The sequence below is a fragment of the Micropterus dolomieu genome, linkage group LG20, assembly GCF_021292245.1.
Source record: "Micropterus dolomieu isolate WLL.071019.BEF.003 ecotype Adirondacks linkage group LG20, ASM2129224v1, whole genome shotgun sequence".
NCBI lineage: Eukaryota > Metazoa > Chordata > Actinopteri > Centrarchiformes > Centrarchidae > Micropterus > Micropterus dolomieu.
The window spans coordinates 20,519,739-20,535,306 of NC_060169.1; the positions used below are offsets into that span (position 1 = coordinate 20,519,739).

Sequence of the window (15,568 nt, forward strand, 5' to 3'; positions counted from 1 at the left end):
TAAAGGCAACACAGCTCATCACCCTGAACACACCATCCCCACTGTCAAACATGGTGGTGGCAGCATCATGGTTTGGGCCTGCTTTTCTTCAGCAGGGACAGGGAAGATGGTTAAAATTGATGGGAAGATGGATGGAGCCAAATACAGGACCATTATGGAAGAAAACCTGATGGAGTCTGCAAAAGACCTGAGACTGGGACAGAGATTTGTCTTCCAACAAGACAATGATCCAAAACATAAAGCAAAATCTACACTGGAATGGTTCACAAATAAACATATCCAGGTGTTAGAATGGCCAAGTCAAAGTCCAGACCTGAATCCAATCAAATCTGTGGAAAGAACTGAAAACTGCTGTTCACAAACGCTCTCCATCCAACCTCACTGAGCTCGAGCTGTTTTGCAAGGAGGAATGGGCAAAAATTTCAGTCTCTCGATGTGCAAAACTGATAGAGACGTAATCGCAGCAAAAGGTGGCGCTACAAAGTATTAACTTAAGGGGGCTGAATAATTTTGCACGCCCAAGTTTTCAGTTTATTTGTTAAAAATGTTTAATATCCAATAAATTTCGTTCCACTTCATGATTGTGTCCCACTTGTTGTTGTTTCTTCACAAAAAATTACAGTTTTATATCTTTGTTTGAAGCCTGCAATGTGGCAAAAGGTCAAAGTTCAAGGGGGCCGAATACTTTCGCAAGGCACTGTATGTTCATTAACATTTTCACCTAGAATTTCATTGTGATTCATAAGCCCCCAACAGTTAACCTCCTTTTTTTTTTTTTTTTTTTTTTTTTTTTTCTTCCTGTGATCTGAACCTCTTCCTACAGGGTTTGAAAGACTTCAGTGTGCCTGTTGGCCTGGATGCAAAGATGAAGGTAGACCTGGTTGTTGTCGGCTCTGTGGCGGTCTCAGAGAAAGGTAGAGAAAGGATGTGACAAAGGTCTTGGGTCGTATTAAATATTGTGTTGTGATCATTGCATGCGTTTCTAGCCTACTGAGCAACAAGGCCACCCTGTCAGGGAGTTTTGAAGAGGAACAGAAATGAAAATGGGGATAATGTGCATAATCGGATCTATGTTGCTCCTTGTGGGTTCTACTGTGTTCTGCCCTCCATGTAAATTGTCCCATCGCTCACAATGGATTTTGATCCTCATTTTGAAAATGAACCACATGGTTCTCATTAAGCGTCTGCTGCACAGGATCCATACATGTTCCCACCAGGCTACATTTCAGTAAGTTGTTTTTATGAATAACATGTTTGTTCTAATTCAGTTTTTAGATTAAAATCAGCAATATTAAATGCTGAATTTTACTCAGATGATCGTTATTTATTATTTTCACCCATAAAGTGGATCTGTGATGTAGTCCAAGCAAGAAAATGGCGCACCAAAGATTAAATGTGGACTCATTATTCGCTCTCATTATTTCTAGTTCTTATGGCTCCTTTCTTCTCCTACAGGCTTTCGGATTGGAAAAGGAGAGGGCTTTGCTGACCTGGAGTACGGCATGATGGCCTCAATGGGAGCTGTGAGCGAGTCTACTGTGGTGGTTACTATTGTCCATGACTGCCAGGTTAGTTTACTTATTCATCAGTGTTGAACATGTTTTGTCATGGAAGTTGATTGTGTTTTTTTATCTAGTGGAGAAATTATTATTTACATAATGGTATTTGCACTCCAATAAAAGCACCATAGCATTAAAAGTGTCTCTTGTCAAGTGTTACTTGCACACAGTGGTGAGATAAAAATTTATACTTTCATCTATTATGTATATTTTTTTCAATTCAGCAGTTTGCCATGTACTGTGTAAAATGTCAAAAATAATGGCAAGTGCCTGACACAAATTCCAAAGGTCATCAACTTGCACCAATGTGAGTACGCTCATATTTTAGAAGTTGTAACTAGCAAAAGTAATCATTTTAACATGAAAATGCGATTTAAACAAAGTGTAACAAACGCCGTGTTTGTGCTTTCAGGTGGTGGACATCCCTGAAGAGTTGGTAGAAAGTCATGACCTGACTGTGGACTACATCCTCACACCCACCAGGGTTATTAAAACAGACTGCCAGATCCCCAAGCCACAGGGAATCATCTGGACTAAGGTAAATTAAGAGAACTAATTTCTTTGTGTAGTGCTTCTGCAAGTCCTCAATACAGAAATACAGCACACCAGACTTAAATGTCAGGTTTATTTGATTGATTTTAAGGTTTGTTTAACCTAATACATCAAGAAAAAGGATGGGACACATCACTACAACCATTTCACTAATGGCTAAACGCAAACCATCATCAATGCAGCCCTTATGTAATGTTTTAATCTTAAAATTGATCAGACTTGCAGAATTTATAAGAAAGTATAGTGGCAAAGGAGAGCCTACTTCAGGCTGAGGAAATAAGCAATACTTATAAAATACGATGATTCAACTTTAACCAGATGAAAAAATTAGATAATCTTTACCAATTGCAATTCATCATAATGCAGTGTTGTGTTATACATTAAAACAAAAGTTATCCCTTTTAGAATAAAATGTGGTGTTTGTGCTGTAGCATTTTAGCTGCAGCCTGCTTCTTGCACACTTAATCGGACTGCAAATATTGCTGACTCTTTAATCGGAACAGATATACTGTAAGCTTCTTGTACAGACATGCTCTGTCCTAAGCGCTGGATATAATATCTAGCCTCTCTGCTTAGCAACGCTGCCCTCTAATGGGCATGTAATGACACCACACCTCCACTCATATTGAGTCTGCTTCTGTATGCATTTAATCTCTCTGTGCTTTGATAACTGTCACAGTATTACATTTGGCCTTATTTTCTGTTCACTTATTTATTCAGTAATAATAAAAATAATGCACGAGCTCTGAAAAACATTGTGAGGAAAACAGTCCAACAACAACAATAATTAAGTGTATCATTTTAGAATCACACTTCTGTCTATATTTAAATGTAAGTAAGGACCTTAAACTGCATCTGATTTACTGACTGATAATCTGTCTTTGATTAGACATTATGGGGACAGTCTTCTTAACATGTGAAATGTATGTGTGTAACCTCTGGGTTCCTTAAGACACACTTGTAAGTAAACAGGACCCAGTGACCTCACTGGCAGGAAGGCCATGTCTGATCATCAAAGGCTCCTCTGCCCAGCCAGCTTGGCTCTGCAGGGGCAGGGGGACGACGGGTCAAGCAGGCCACTGTAAAAACAATAGCCCCGTATATCCTTTACACGACTGGTTAGCATCAAAGGCTGCCAAGACGCTTAAATGCCCAACAAATCAAGAGTGCAGTCTTTATTTTTAACTGCTTGGGAAGTGAAATGTTCTGCTGTTAAATTTATTAGTATAGCATGGGCTATCAGCAGGATGGAATAATACCAATTAATTTGTCAGCTTTCTCTTTGTTATTAAATTAACTCATCTGCTGGTATGGTGCCTTGGCTCAGAGCAGGGCTTTTGTTTGTTGTGTGACACTCCTCCTCTTTCAGCCTAACTGAACCTGTCTGGTTTTGTGTCTTCAGCTGGACACCGAAAAGCTAGAGAAGATCCCTATCCTGAAGACGCTGCGTGCTCTGGAAGAACAGGCTGGAAAGGATGTAACGCTCGGGGCGGCGCCTCCTGCAGCAGAACCCGGTCTGCTGACCGGTCAACCTAAAAGGCAAACCAGACGGAGGCCAAGGAGGAACACGCAGCAGGACGCTGAGGGAGATTTTAAACAGGAGAAAAGAACCGAGTCTGAACAGAAAGCCAGACAGCACCCAGCTAGAGTGAGAAAAGAAAGCAGAGGAGACGGTGGGGGTGGTAAACAGGGAGAAATCGTCGAGAGAGGAAAGGGAAGAAATGGAGGGAATGTCAAGGAGAAGGGCCCCGAGGAGGTTGGAAGTGAAGTCGTGTCTCAGCGTAAGCTCCCTCTTAGTGTGACCACAGTTTATCTGGGGGGAATCCCTGCTGGACTGCGTGTTAGTGAGCTGAAAACTGCTCTCAGAGAGAGGGAGGCCGCCCCACTGAGGCTCACCTGGCAGGGAGCTCAACACAGGGCCTTCCTGGACTACAGTGACCCTGAGGCTGCAGAGCAGGCCCTGGAGGCTCTGCAGGGTCTCAGTCTGAATGGTCACAGTCTGCAGGCTGAGCTGGCCAAGAGCCAGCGGGGAGTCAAGAGGTCCGGGCAGTCCAATCGGAGACCAAGACCATCAACAGCTCCGAAATCTAAATCTGCACCACCAGATACTGAGAGTGATACCAATGAAATGACTGAGCAGTAATAGCAATAGGCAATACGCAGCCCAACAAGTATTTATTGTGGAGCTACGTTAAATGCCTTAAGAAGAGTAGTTTCTTTGTAATATTTCTGGATTTATTACAAGTTGACCTCACTTATATGAACCATCTGAAGTAACTGCTAAGGCTAATGCACTTCACAATCTGATTAAAATATGCAACTGCTGAATCCCAGCATCATAAAGCATTGCATTAGAAAAGTATTTTGTTCATACCAGTTCACTATATTAACAATACATCTATGTGCCTTGTTTATTCACACACCCCTCCTGGTCTGGGTGCCCAGAGCCTTCATTTCTTGAAGGTGCTTTTTTGGGTAATTGTTAGAGTTAGTTATTTCCCTTTCTAACCATAGACCCTACAAACTTTTGTTAAAATACACATTTTATTTCCACAACCAACAGTAATTACCTCCTCTAAGGTCATATTTTCACACCTATTTGTCTTATTGTTGGTTATTTCTAAAACTATTAACTAAGGCCATGGGCTTAAGAAGTAGTTTTTGTTGCGGATAGCGCCGCTTTGTGGTCGTCATTCACCTCATACAGTCCTTATGATTCCTGGCCCATTAAGCCTAGTATTAAAATTGGCCTAACATTTTATTTATCCATATAAGCCCCACCCATTTCTGACCACACATATCTTCCACCATTTTGAATTGTTTTGCAAAATACACCTTTCACTACTAATTTCACATACATTTTATCCAATCTTCACAAATTCTGCACCATTTGAATGACCCTAGAAACCTTTTTTTCCCACATCTTATTGCTAAATTGTGAAAAAGTTGAGGCCCATTTGACATAAACTGCCATTATTCTTGATTATATTGTTTAGTTTCACCCAAATTTAGAAGACGTGAACATATTAGCAAATTGTTATGCAATTTTGATTACAGACTGCAGCAATAAGATGCATTAGTCATGATTGAGAATTTCAACTCATCCTTGCACATAGGGTGTAGGCATTCTCTAAAAATTAACATGATTGGCTCAGTGTACTTTGACAAAGATCTGGATCTACATGCAGATTATAAACCTGTAAACCTACTTTATTTAATGATGTTAGTTAGTGCAGCCTTGTTGGAGTTATGCTTTTTGATTTCTGCTTGTTTACTGTACTTTGTACTTAAGTTTTTTTTTATCAGAATATTTTGGAAATAGACATTTAAACAGATATTAGAACCATTTATTAATATTGATATATTCATGGCATATTGTCTGGCTAGGTCAGTTTGAGAATGAAGCCATTCTCACATTTAAGATATGCTACCATGAACTGTTCTAGTGTTAATGCATCTGTTTGTAACACATTCTCTACTAAAGCGTCTGGCTGTACTTGCCGTCTTGGTGTCTTTTGTTTTTAACAACACTGTGCAGACTCTTACTCTGTTTTTGAGAAATATGTGAAGGATGATGCGTCTTCACATCATTTTCTGCTTTTAAAAATGATGATTGCATCTTTTGGGCATTAGACTGCAAACTTTGAAAACACCCAACTCCTACGTTGTTGATGTCCAGTTGTAACAAAGTGTGTTACCCCTCAAACAATCCTTACAAATAACACAGATTCTACTTCTGAAGAGTCAGTAATTAACGGGGAAAAGTTACACTGATCGGATTTTGGCAAAATTCAGAGAGCTGATGGATCTCACAAATAAAAAGCCAGTGTTTAACTGGTCAACCTTTTAAACTTTAAATTATTTTCTGTTACATTAATGAATTTGAGCAAATTTGGAATGTGCATCCAGCTATTGTTCTCTTGATTGGTAACGCACATCATTTAGAGTGACCATTGTTTCCTTGTTTTGAAAAATGTAGTAGCACAGGTTGGCTGTCAAACAGAAAAAGAGATGAACTCAAACTAAAATATATACTAAGAGGATCATACGCACACAAGCCACTCATCCAGACTTAAGCACCCATTACCTGCATCTTGTTTTCTGTAATGTCATAATTGTATCAATCTGTGTTTCTGCACAGAAGTTACCTGGTAACTGATCACTCTCCTGTCAGTCTGCACTGCAAGTGTCCTGTTCTGATTGTATTGAGACACAAGCACATAGCATGTCTGTCTGCACAGAGCAGACCTCAGGCTTTTTATGGCGCTGTCATCCAGGCCTGGCAAAGGGAACAGCTGTGGAGCCCAATCTCACTCCCTCAGCCCCGCCAGAGCACTGAACCTCGGCAAATGTCATCAGTTTGTTAATGTCCTGTTCCACTTCTGTTGAGCCTGCTACCCTTGTGCTCCATGGTATGCTCATTTTACTGGGGTTCAGTCAGTGGTCATGTTGTGAGATTTCAAAGCTACACAAGTATTAAAACACAGCAGGTTGCAGCATCAAGTACAGATATGTACGTGCCTTAACAGCATTACTTACAGAATAAAAGTAACAATAAGACCTCTTAAATTACAGTTTAGTTACTTTGTCTAATCTGACTGAGTGAACTATGTGGATGCTCACAAAATAGATTTCTGCCCACCATATTTTTCTACATTAAGAGCACCTGATATTAATTTTAACACCACAGAGAAACTGAAACTAAGAGAACCTAAAATCCAAGATGCCTTCACTTTTGCATTTTTCTCATCCAATTAATATTACTTGCAAGAGCCTTAAAATGCAGCCTTCTCATGTAACTAAGTTATAAATAATAAGGAATTCAATGAAGATTATTTAGGATATTTAGGATTGGTTCATGTGTCTTTTGTAATATTCTGTTATATAACTAGTGGCTATGTTTTTCCATGGTGTGATAAGACATATATTATTTTTGTGTGCTCAGTTGTTGATGTTCAGTTGCATTTTATTCCCATCTCTCTGCTTTCCATTTTGATGATGTCTCTGTAATATTTAAAAACAAGGGTGTTTTTAAGAGGAGAAATAAATATTTCACCTGCACATAATCCCTTTTTATACTTTATGTAAAAACCCATTGAATATTTTTTTCTCTTTAGATATTGATAGTCCATCCATCCGTCCATCGTCAACCGCTTATCCTGCGTACAGGGTCGGGGGATATTGTAAGCCAATATTTTTTGTGTGTGTAGATTGTTAGAAATGTATTCGTCTTGGGCAACCCTGAGCTATTCACCAGATCAACACTTTGGACAAAATGCTTTAGAGGAAAACAGCTGTAGGCCTACCAGAGCCATGCTGCAGGTTTTCATCCTGTAACCAAACGTGGGTGAGATCTCTGCCTCTGATTTGTTACGCCTTTAATTGCTGAGCCCACTGTCGTTATGTAGAGAGCATAATACCAATGACTTTTTAAAAACATTTGTTTTAAATCTTTAATCAATTAATCCTTGTTTTATGGGAAATCAGATTTGTTCATTTAATGTTAGTTTACAATAACAGACATGACCTGCTCCAAAACAGACTGCTATGCTGGTTAAACTGTCAGACTTTGGCCTCAATCATTTATTGCATTGTAACAAGACACCACTGTGATATTCAGCATATTTCTGTGGTGTGGACCTTACATCGTTTTACATTTTCGCCTTCAGTATCACGAAATGTTTACTAAATTAAAACCATATGCACTCAGTTTACCCTCATTTTTAGTTTGGTTTAATTAATCAATTGCAAGTCTAACATCTACATGTATATATGAATCCTGTCGAATTACGATAAATGTTGTGATGTTTCTGTTTTTTTGGGGAAAAAAAGAAATGATCCATCAGCTTGACCTGAGATCTACAGACATTAACATAGTGGGACATTCATTTGCAGTGTCCGGAAACATTTCCCGTGAATTGTGGTTGTGTGATGAAATCGAAATAAGCCTATGTATTTTGTGGATTTAGGCTTAAACAGCCCAACAGATATATTTTTATTTCTTACAAAGGGTTTGCTGTAATATAGCCTAAAGATTAGCCCTCATTGATGGACCCTTGCTAATATTCCTAACAATATATAAGTATACAGTGCTGAAAGTAATGGTCTACATATATCTAACACAAACGACATAACAGTGCTTACAATATATCCTCAATTTTCATTTTAAAACAAATAACAAGCGTCCTGACAAATATTGCCAATAAAGCATATACCTCCTTGGCCAATTCGCCTGAAATTAAAATATGTAGGCCTACAGAATAAATAAAAAGTTGCGCTTATAGGCTATTCAAAAAGTGCCTTCATCATTTTTATACAGTATACATGGACATGTCCTATATGTGATGCCCGTAATCGTTCATTTCAAAATGCAACGCTGGTATGAAAGTCCCCAAAAAAGAGCCTCGGTCTAGTTTGTCAAAGAAAAGTAAAACGTTCAGACGGAGAAAATGGAAGTGTGCATTTTTACATTGGCCTACTTTAACAAGAAGATTAAACATTAACAAAAGTATGAAGTGGTAGTCATCCGCTCTGCAGGACTAAGTACCAAACAGCAGCAGGGTTTCATACAGCCAGTCTTTACCCCGCTGGCCGATGTTGATGGCATGAAAAAAGTTTTTATTATTATATATTATTATTATTATTATTATTATGTGGTTGTTTTGTGATTGGCCTGTCTCCGTGTCTTTGTCGCTGTGTAGAAAAGTACAGAAAAGTAGTCCGGTCTGCTTGAAGCAGGGCGCACTCTCCGGGGCCGGGGCAGGCCTCTCTGTCTCGCAGTGGTTATTTTACTCGTTTGTTCTCGTTTCTGTTCACTCTGCTACATGGCTCAAGTCTGTGACGCCGTCCTCTGGTCTGCAGATTGTCCGTGGAGGCATCACATGACACAGGGCTTGATGTCCTGGTAGGCGACCTGTTGGTGGTGGTAGTAAGAGCCGCTGCTCGGTGAATGCATCGCCGAGGACGTCATGGCGTTGAACGAGAAGACGAACTCCTTTCGGTCACACATGCTTGGAGACTGGGAATGGTACCGAGGAATACCTGTGAAGAGGTAGTTTAAAATATATATTAAGTATACATGGTCTACAAAACTATATAAACCTCATTGTAGGCCAACTGACGGATGTTTAATGAGACTTTGACAATCCTGAGAAAGTTGTTTGAAGCTCTGAATAAAATATCTAAGAATAATAGAATTATTATAACATTTAGATAAATACTTGTGTACACTGTAAGTATTAAGTGGTTGTCATTCTTTTGTCAAGCGGTTGTCAGTCCTCTAAGAGCAGTCTTAGCCTTGAATTTGATATTGTGGATCTAGTAGTAGTCATAAAAGACGTCTTAACATAATAATAATAATAATAATAATAATAATAATAATAATAATAATAATATATTCATATATTCATATTTGTCGTGGTAACTTGAAACAGACATGTTAAATTAAACTCTTTTTTCAACACCTGTTTTATGGTATTTTTTGTTAAAGGAAGCTCTACTATATCTTCATCCTTTTTTAAGATAAATTCAGAATTTCATTTGTAGAGGCCGGATGTAGAGCTTTCCTCTACATATGTATATTCCGCACGGACCCGAAGTCCATTTAGCAAGCAAGATTAAGATTGTCAAAGGGGGAGGCGGGCTCGCAGGGCTAATTGACAGTGGCCCTCTTGCACGCCAGTCCCGGAGGACTCAGGGCCTCGGGGCTAGGCAGGCTGGCCCTAACCGCGCTTGTTTTTCTTGCCCGGAGATTGGCACGGCTGTAAAGTTTTCTAGATAGGCTCTCGCTGTCCTCTCGTGCCTATTTTTCTATCCACTTCCAGAAACTGAAAACGTGCGAGTTTGAACCCCCCTGATATCTGGGTTTTATTTTGGAGTTCTGTTTGCTACTCTGTTTAAGTGGGTGCATGACAATGACGAAGCTTAATTTTCGTGGGAGAAAATACGTGGTTTCTTTAAGTTGCATCATTTCCCTCAATGGCCTTGATGTCTTTTGTAACCTACACCATATATAAGCAAGTATTTAAGGACAGAAAAAAAATAAAAATACATGCACACTCAAATGAGGTATGTCAGGCTGCGCTATATTTCCATTAGGACCACGTTTGGCATAAGACCATACAAATACTTGAACAAATACTTTACCCTTAACTACAAATATAATTTAGCCCATAAATGGTTTGGTGTTTAATATTCCTGGATCACATTTCTTTCCATGATTTCACTTTTTCTATAGGTTTTCTTCATAAATTCCAGTTTTAGACAACATGTTACAGTTTTCGTTTAAGTAGGTCTAGGTACCTATAGGTGAAACAGCACAATCGAGCTTAGCCTACCTTGTAAATCTGTAGTGCTGTGCCCGTTCTGGTGCAGATAAGGTTGGTCTAGTGAATGTGTGGGCAAGCTCGGTTGCAGCGGGTTGGCACCTGGATTACATGGAGACAGAGGCTGCTGCTTTATGTAGGAGGCCCCGTTATTCAGCGAGCCCGAGGGGGCCGGAGCCCACGCCGAGGCTGAGCTCGAGTACACTGGGTGAGGCTCCATGACCCCTCCGCTGGTGAGCAGGGGGGATGCGGAATTGTCGTGATGGGGATAATCACTGCCAGTGGATCCTGTACAACTTCCCATGTAGGAATGTCCACTGTTGGCCGACAAGTGTGACATGGTGTGCCCGGACAGACCCATCCCGTCCATGTTACCTGCCAAGTGTCCATTCATCATCCCAATCCCACTGTCCAGAGACAAGCTGTTGGGCGGACAGGACAGGCCCCCGCCGCTCCCCTGGAAGTTGTAGGACTCGGGGATGTGGTTGAATCCCAGGCCATTCATCATGCTGTACATGGGCTTCAGCGCCTGGCACTTGCGCCTAAAACCCCTGGGTCTCCTTCTGAAGGAGCCTTCCTCGAACATAAACTCGCTAGCTGGGTCGATAGTCCAGTAGTGGCCCTTGCCAGGCCGACCGAGGCCTTTGGGCAGCTTAATGAAGCACTCGTTCAGGGACAAGTTGTGACGCACGGAGTTCTTCCATCCCTGGTAGGAGCCCCTGAAAAACGGGAAGCGGCTCTGCAAGAATTGGTATATTTCACTGAGAGTCAGGCGCTTCGTTGGTGAGCTCTGGATAGCCATCACTATTAAAGCTATGTATGAATATGGAGGTTTCTCAGGTCTGCGGATCCCTGCGTTTGTCTTTTTGGTTTTCGTAGTGGAGGAGGCGGTTTCCATCACCCCAGTCTGTCCGTGCGGCTTCTCCGGAGCAGACATCGGGCTGCTCTGGGCAGGAGTCTGAGCTGGGGGCTGCTGGACCTCTGCCGTCATTAGTTAAATGTAGTCTTCGAGATGGCAAACGGAAATTGATGCTTTCCACCTTTCCACCAATAATCACTACAAAGTCGGAAACTAATTCGCTGACATAAAGAGCCAAAAAGAAAAGATCAGTGGGCAAACTTAACGCAAAAGCCAAAGGCGAGACGGTCTTCTTAACTCTGACTTCTTCCTTTTGAGTCTGTCCTGCAGCAGTCTGAAGCCGTACCGCCTTGTACTCAGCGTCCGAAATGGGATAAGGAGCAGAACAGGAGCCGCTTTCCACTTCAGTTGGTGTGTTGTCGTGCGTCCGAGGAGCTCACTTTTTACTTATCTGTTGCCATCAGCGCATTGGAAGCTGGATGTCTTGGCCATCCTAATGTTGGGACCCGCCCAGTTCCCTCCTACTCCAGTGGTGGGCTGCAAGCAAGCACATCTGTGTGCGTTCACTTTCCAGGGACATGTTTTTCCCCCTTCCTTACATTGAAATAGGGAATATATCTCCCATATAGCCTTTAATAACCTTTATAGTACTATATACCATAGAATGGAAAAACATTCAATTGGATTATAATATACTGCACCATCACACACTGATAGAAAGTATATTGGCTGGGGCCTTTAGATACAGATTTTGATTGCCTTGCTTTCTAATATGACTTTATTTTATTTTTATTCTTATTTTCAACTCGAAATATTGTGATATAAACAGCGTGGAATCACAAGCCTGCAGTGCAAATAGGATCTCCATATCAGGCCACATGGTTGATGCACCAGCACGGCAAATAGATCATGTTTCTCCATTATTATTAAACTTGAAATAATATATGAAACATTTTTAGTGTATGAAAAGCATTTAACAGCAAACATGCCCCTCATATTCAAAACCACCCTCCTGATTTCTGTAAAAGATAGACAGGAACATGGGCAGGATGTTTATACAGCAAAATGTAAACATTTTCCCTGGCCTTCTTTAAATAAAAAATCAAGCTAAAGCCCCGTTAGATCAGTTAATACTCAATCTGATGCGTTATGCCCGTCTGTTCGCAGCATCTTGTGTAGATGTTGGACGTTTTTACACATGAATATTGTTTGTGTAATGCAGTCATAATATTTACGCAGAGACGCAGGAGGAGCGAGATGGAGGTTCCGCCGAACTGTGAGCGCAGAAACTCGGACGGGGACTTGAGCTCGACTCCCGCAGGCAGTTTACCATCGAATGATCCAGGAATGAAGGTAAAGTGGATTTAACACTTTTCAGTGAGAGCATCCCCAGCAGAACTGTGGCCGCTTTAATTTAGTGCCACAACAGAAACCATGGGATGTTTAGTTTGTTTTATATGCATACTATCTTATAGGATAATTTATAAACGAAGTCTAAATTATCCCTTAAACTCTACAGAATGTTTTGGCTCTCACTGAGTTGTAATTCGCTCAGAAGAAGATTCGCACCAGTTTGTTTATCGGTTTGTGTTTCCAAAGTCGAAAAGCTTTATTTTAGTTCGTTTTACTGCCTGCCTGGGAGAGCTACTGAAAGACGATCAGTCCATAACCTAAAACTGTTGACAGTAGGTTGCTTATTGTTCCCTGGAGATCTCGATAGCTGCAGCCCGCAACCTTTCGCCTCTCCGTGGGTTCAGTTAGTTGAGCGTGTTGTGGCTCTGATCTCTACCGGCGTAACTGTTTCTAGTGGATGCCTGCTGATGCCTGCTGGTTTTGACACAATGGAAAATAACACAGGAGAATATAGTGGCTGAACATTTTTGCAATTTTTGCCTCTGCATAAAACCATGAAAATGTTTGGAGACGTTGTTGCCCGTGAGTGAAGACCACGAGCAGCTCTTATAGGCTAATATATTTGTGTTAAATAATGCGGCAGAATGTTTGTTAGTTCAATTTTAGGAAGCATATTTAAATTAAATTCCGATACATAAGTGCAATTTTAAATGGTTTATTGATGTTTACCGGAACTGTCCAGCCCCAAAACAGGAACAGCTGCCTTTTTTGTTTGTTTGTAGGTTTCAGGCGGTTTGCCACAGGGAAAGCGATATAACAATTCATTGGCAAATTTTCATTGTCAACCCAAAGGTGACAGACGTGCCACTGTTAGTTTTTGCTGTTGCAGGGGAGATTTAAATCCGTAGATAAATGAATGTAAGTATTGTTTTAACCGGTGCCTGCTCGGCCACTCGCCTGGAGTGAGGGACACACATTTATCAGCATAGCAGACCACCCAGCGCGCACCAGGGGTAGGCGCGCTCCCGTCCTCTCTCTGCCCACTGCATTTAATTACCACTGATGACTTCATTCCATTAGGGCGCTTTTTTCCCCCTCACACGCTCATTCGCCCCATGTCGTGTTATTCTTTCTTTGTCATATATAGGCCTATTTATAGACTATTTTGAAACTTAGCCATCCAAAGCCAGTGTCCGTGGTTAAATGTTTACGCAAACCATCAGTGTTGGATGCTGATGCGCTACTCCCCACTGCATTCTTCTTTCACCAGTAAAAAGCTCCCAAATCAGTTGTCTTTTGATAGGCTAACCTAAGGTTAGTGCAGTAATCAATCGGAAATAACAAGGATCCTGATCTTAATATCATAATATTATTGCATCATAAAAAATAATTTCAATCCAGAATTTCAGATCACGTCGCTCGTTCAGAGGTCACAGTTGCTGCAACAGTGTCGGTGGCAGATTATGTTCGTCACTACAGAGGCTCGAGTCCCGAGGTCAGAGCTTCCCTGTTGCTCTATCGCAGACGAAGTCATGCACTTTTCCATGACGTCCCATCATGAAATATTTGACAGCGCTGCATCCTCAGGAATGCTCGGCCACTTAGGTGGAGGTACACCGCAGAGTGTACAGTCCTGACAGGCTTTCCGGGCCGTTATTTAGTGTATTGAGACCAATGTCTGACCCATTAAAATTGCGACGTTGCAACGTTCTGCATAATGTACATTTCTAATTGGTTACATTTTCATTCAGTCAGCTTAAACACTGGCACAGTGGAACACTAAATTAAAAGGCCGAGAAGATATTTTAGGCTTTTTTCTCGTAATCTCAACATTATTGTCTATTTCGATAATTACTGCTAGGCCCTAAGTTCAGTGTTGTCTTGTGCCGCTTAGCCTATTTGAGGATTTGTTTCATTGGGCATTAAGATCTTTATTATACAGGCTGAGGTCTCCCCACAAGGTTACATTGTGTCACATCATCTGAGCAAGTCAGGACATGGATAGCTTCAAAGGTATTGCTTATTCATACCAATTAGGCAAATACACCAGGCGGATTATAGATCCAACATCTGCAGCGCTCAGCAGTATAATTTGATTTGGCCTTTGATTTGACAGAAACAGATGAAACTGTTGGGGGGATCACGTCTGATATAAAGTCACTAAGAAAATGTTTAAGCATTACATTTATTTATTACATCTTCGAGAAATAAACCAGTTTCCCTCCTCTGCATGGAAAGAGGGCCGCAGAGGGTCACCGAGAGGCCGCAGGGACTTTGTTTGGAGGACAGTGCGACGGAGTGATTGATCAACTGGCAGTAAATTCATCCGCCTTGAACTTGAATCAGGTTTTGAAGCAATATTTATATATGGCAATCACACAGTCTAATGAACTTTCTTAAGTTTGACGTTTATCTTCTTTAAACTTTCACGCGTTTGATGTCGTCTCATTTATAATATGGAGAGAAAAGGTCAAATGTTTTTTTTTCCCATTAATATTATATGCAATAAATACATAGATCGGTACATTTTAAAAACCCCATAAAGACTTGAAAGTTGATATTCAGTGACAGCGGATTTTTACAAAGGGTCAATAGTCAGAGGGTCTGCAGTTTGATAGCAGAATATATGTTTTTTTGATAATAATAGATTTCCCGGATTTATTTGTCTGATTTTATTTTCTCGTGTGATGTTGGACTTTACGTGTGAAAGACAATGCAAATAATGCAACTCCGAGATGCACAGACAACTGGCAAACTTGTTTTGCGCGGAAATATTTGTGCGTGCGCTTTTTAGAAAATAAACCAGTACTGGTGGTTTATCGCTTCTTTATATCACAAGATCTCTGAAATAAACACATTTTATAATTTTTTTTTGATTTATATTAATTGCCCAAATTAAAATTTCTATGATGAAACAATTA

General features: G+C 40.7%; 2 protein-coding genes across 2 annotated transcripts; one reads left to right on the forward strand and one right to left on the reverse strand.

Moving 5' to 3' along the window:
* Positions 1-799: 799 nt before the first annotated feature.
* On the forward strand, positions 800-5,607 carry LOC123959314 (methenyltetrahydrofolate synthase domain-containing protein-like; the record flags this gene model as incomplete). The annotated part of the gene is made up of 4 exons (XM_046033276.1): positions 800-914; positions 1,456-1,568; positions 1,972-2,097; positions 3,514-5,607. Coding segments are annotated over 4 exons (1,095 nt in total), but the record flags the coding sequence as incomplete, so codon positions are not given.
* A 1,943-nt stretch (positions 5,608-7,550) lies between these two features.
* Positions 7,551-11,738, reverse strand: foxf1 (forkhead box F1). The gene is made up of 2 exons (XM_046033544.1): positions 10,448-11,738; positions 7,551-9,152 (listed from the first exon to the last, which is right to left on the reverse strand). The coding sequence occupies exons 1-2, from the start codon at positions 11,424-11,426 to the stop codon at positions 8,989-8,991; spliced, it is 1,143 nt and encodes a 380-aa protein (XP_045889500.1). The 5' UTR covers positions 11,427-11,738; the 3' UTR covers positions 7,551-8,988.
* Between the last annotated feature and the right edge of the window lie 3,830 nt (positions 11,739-15,568).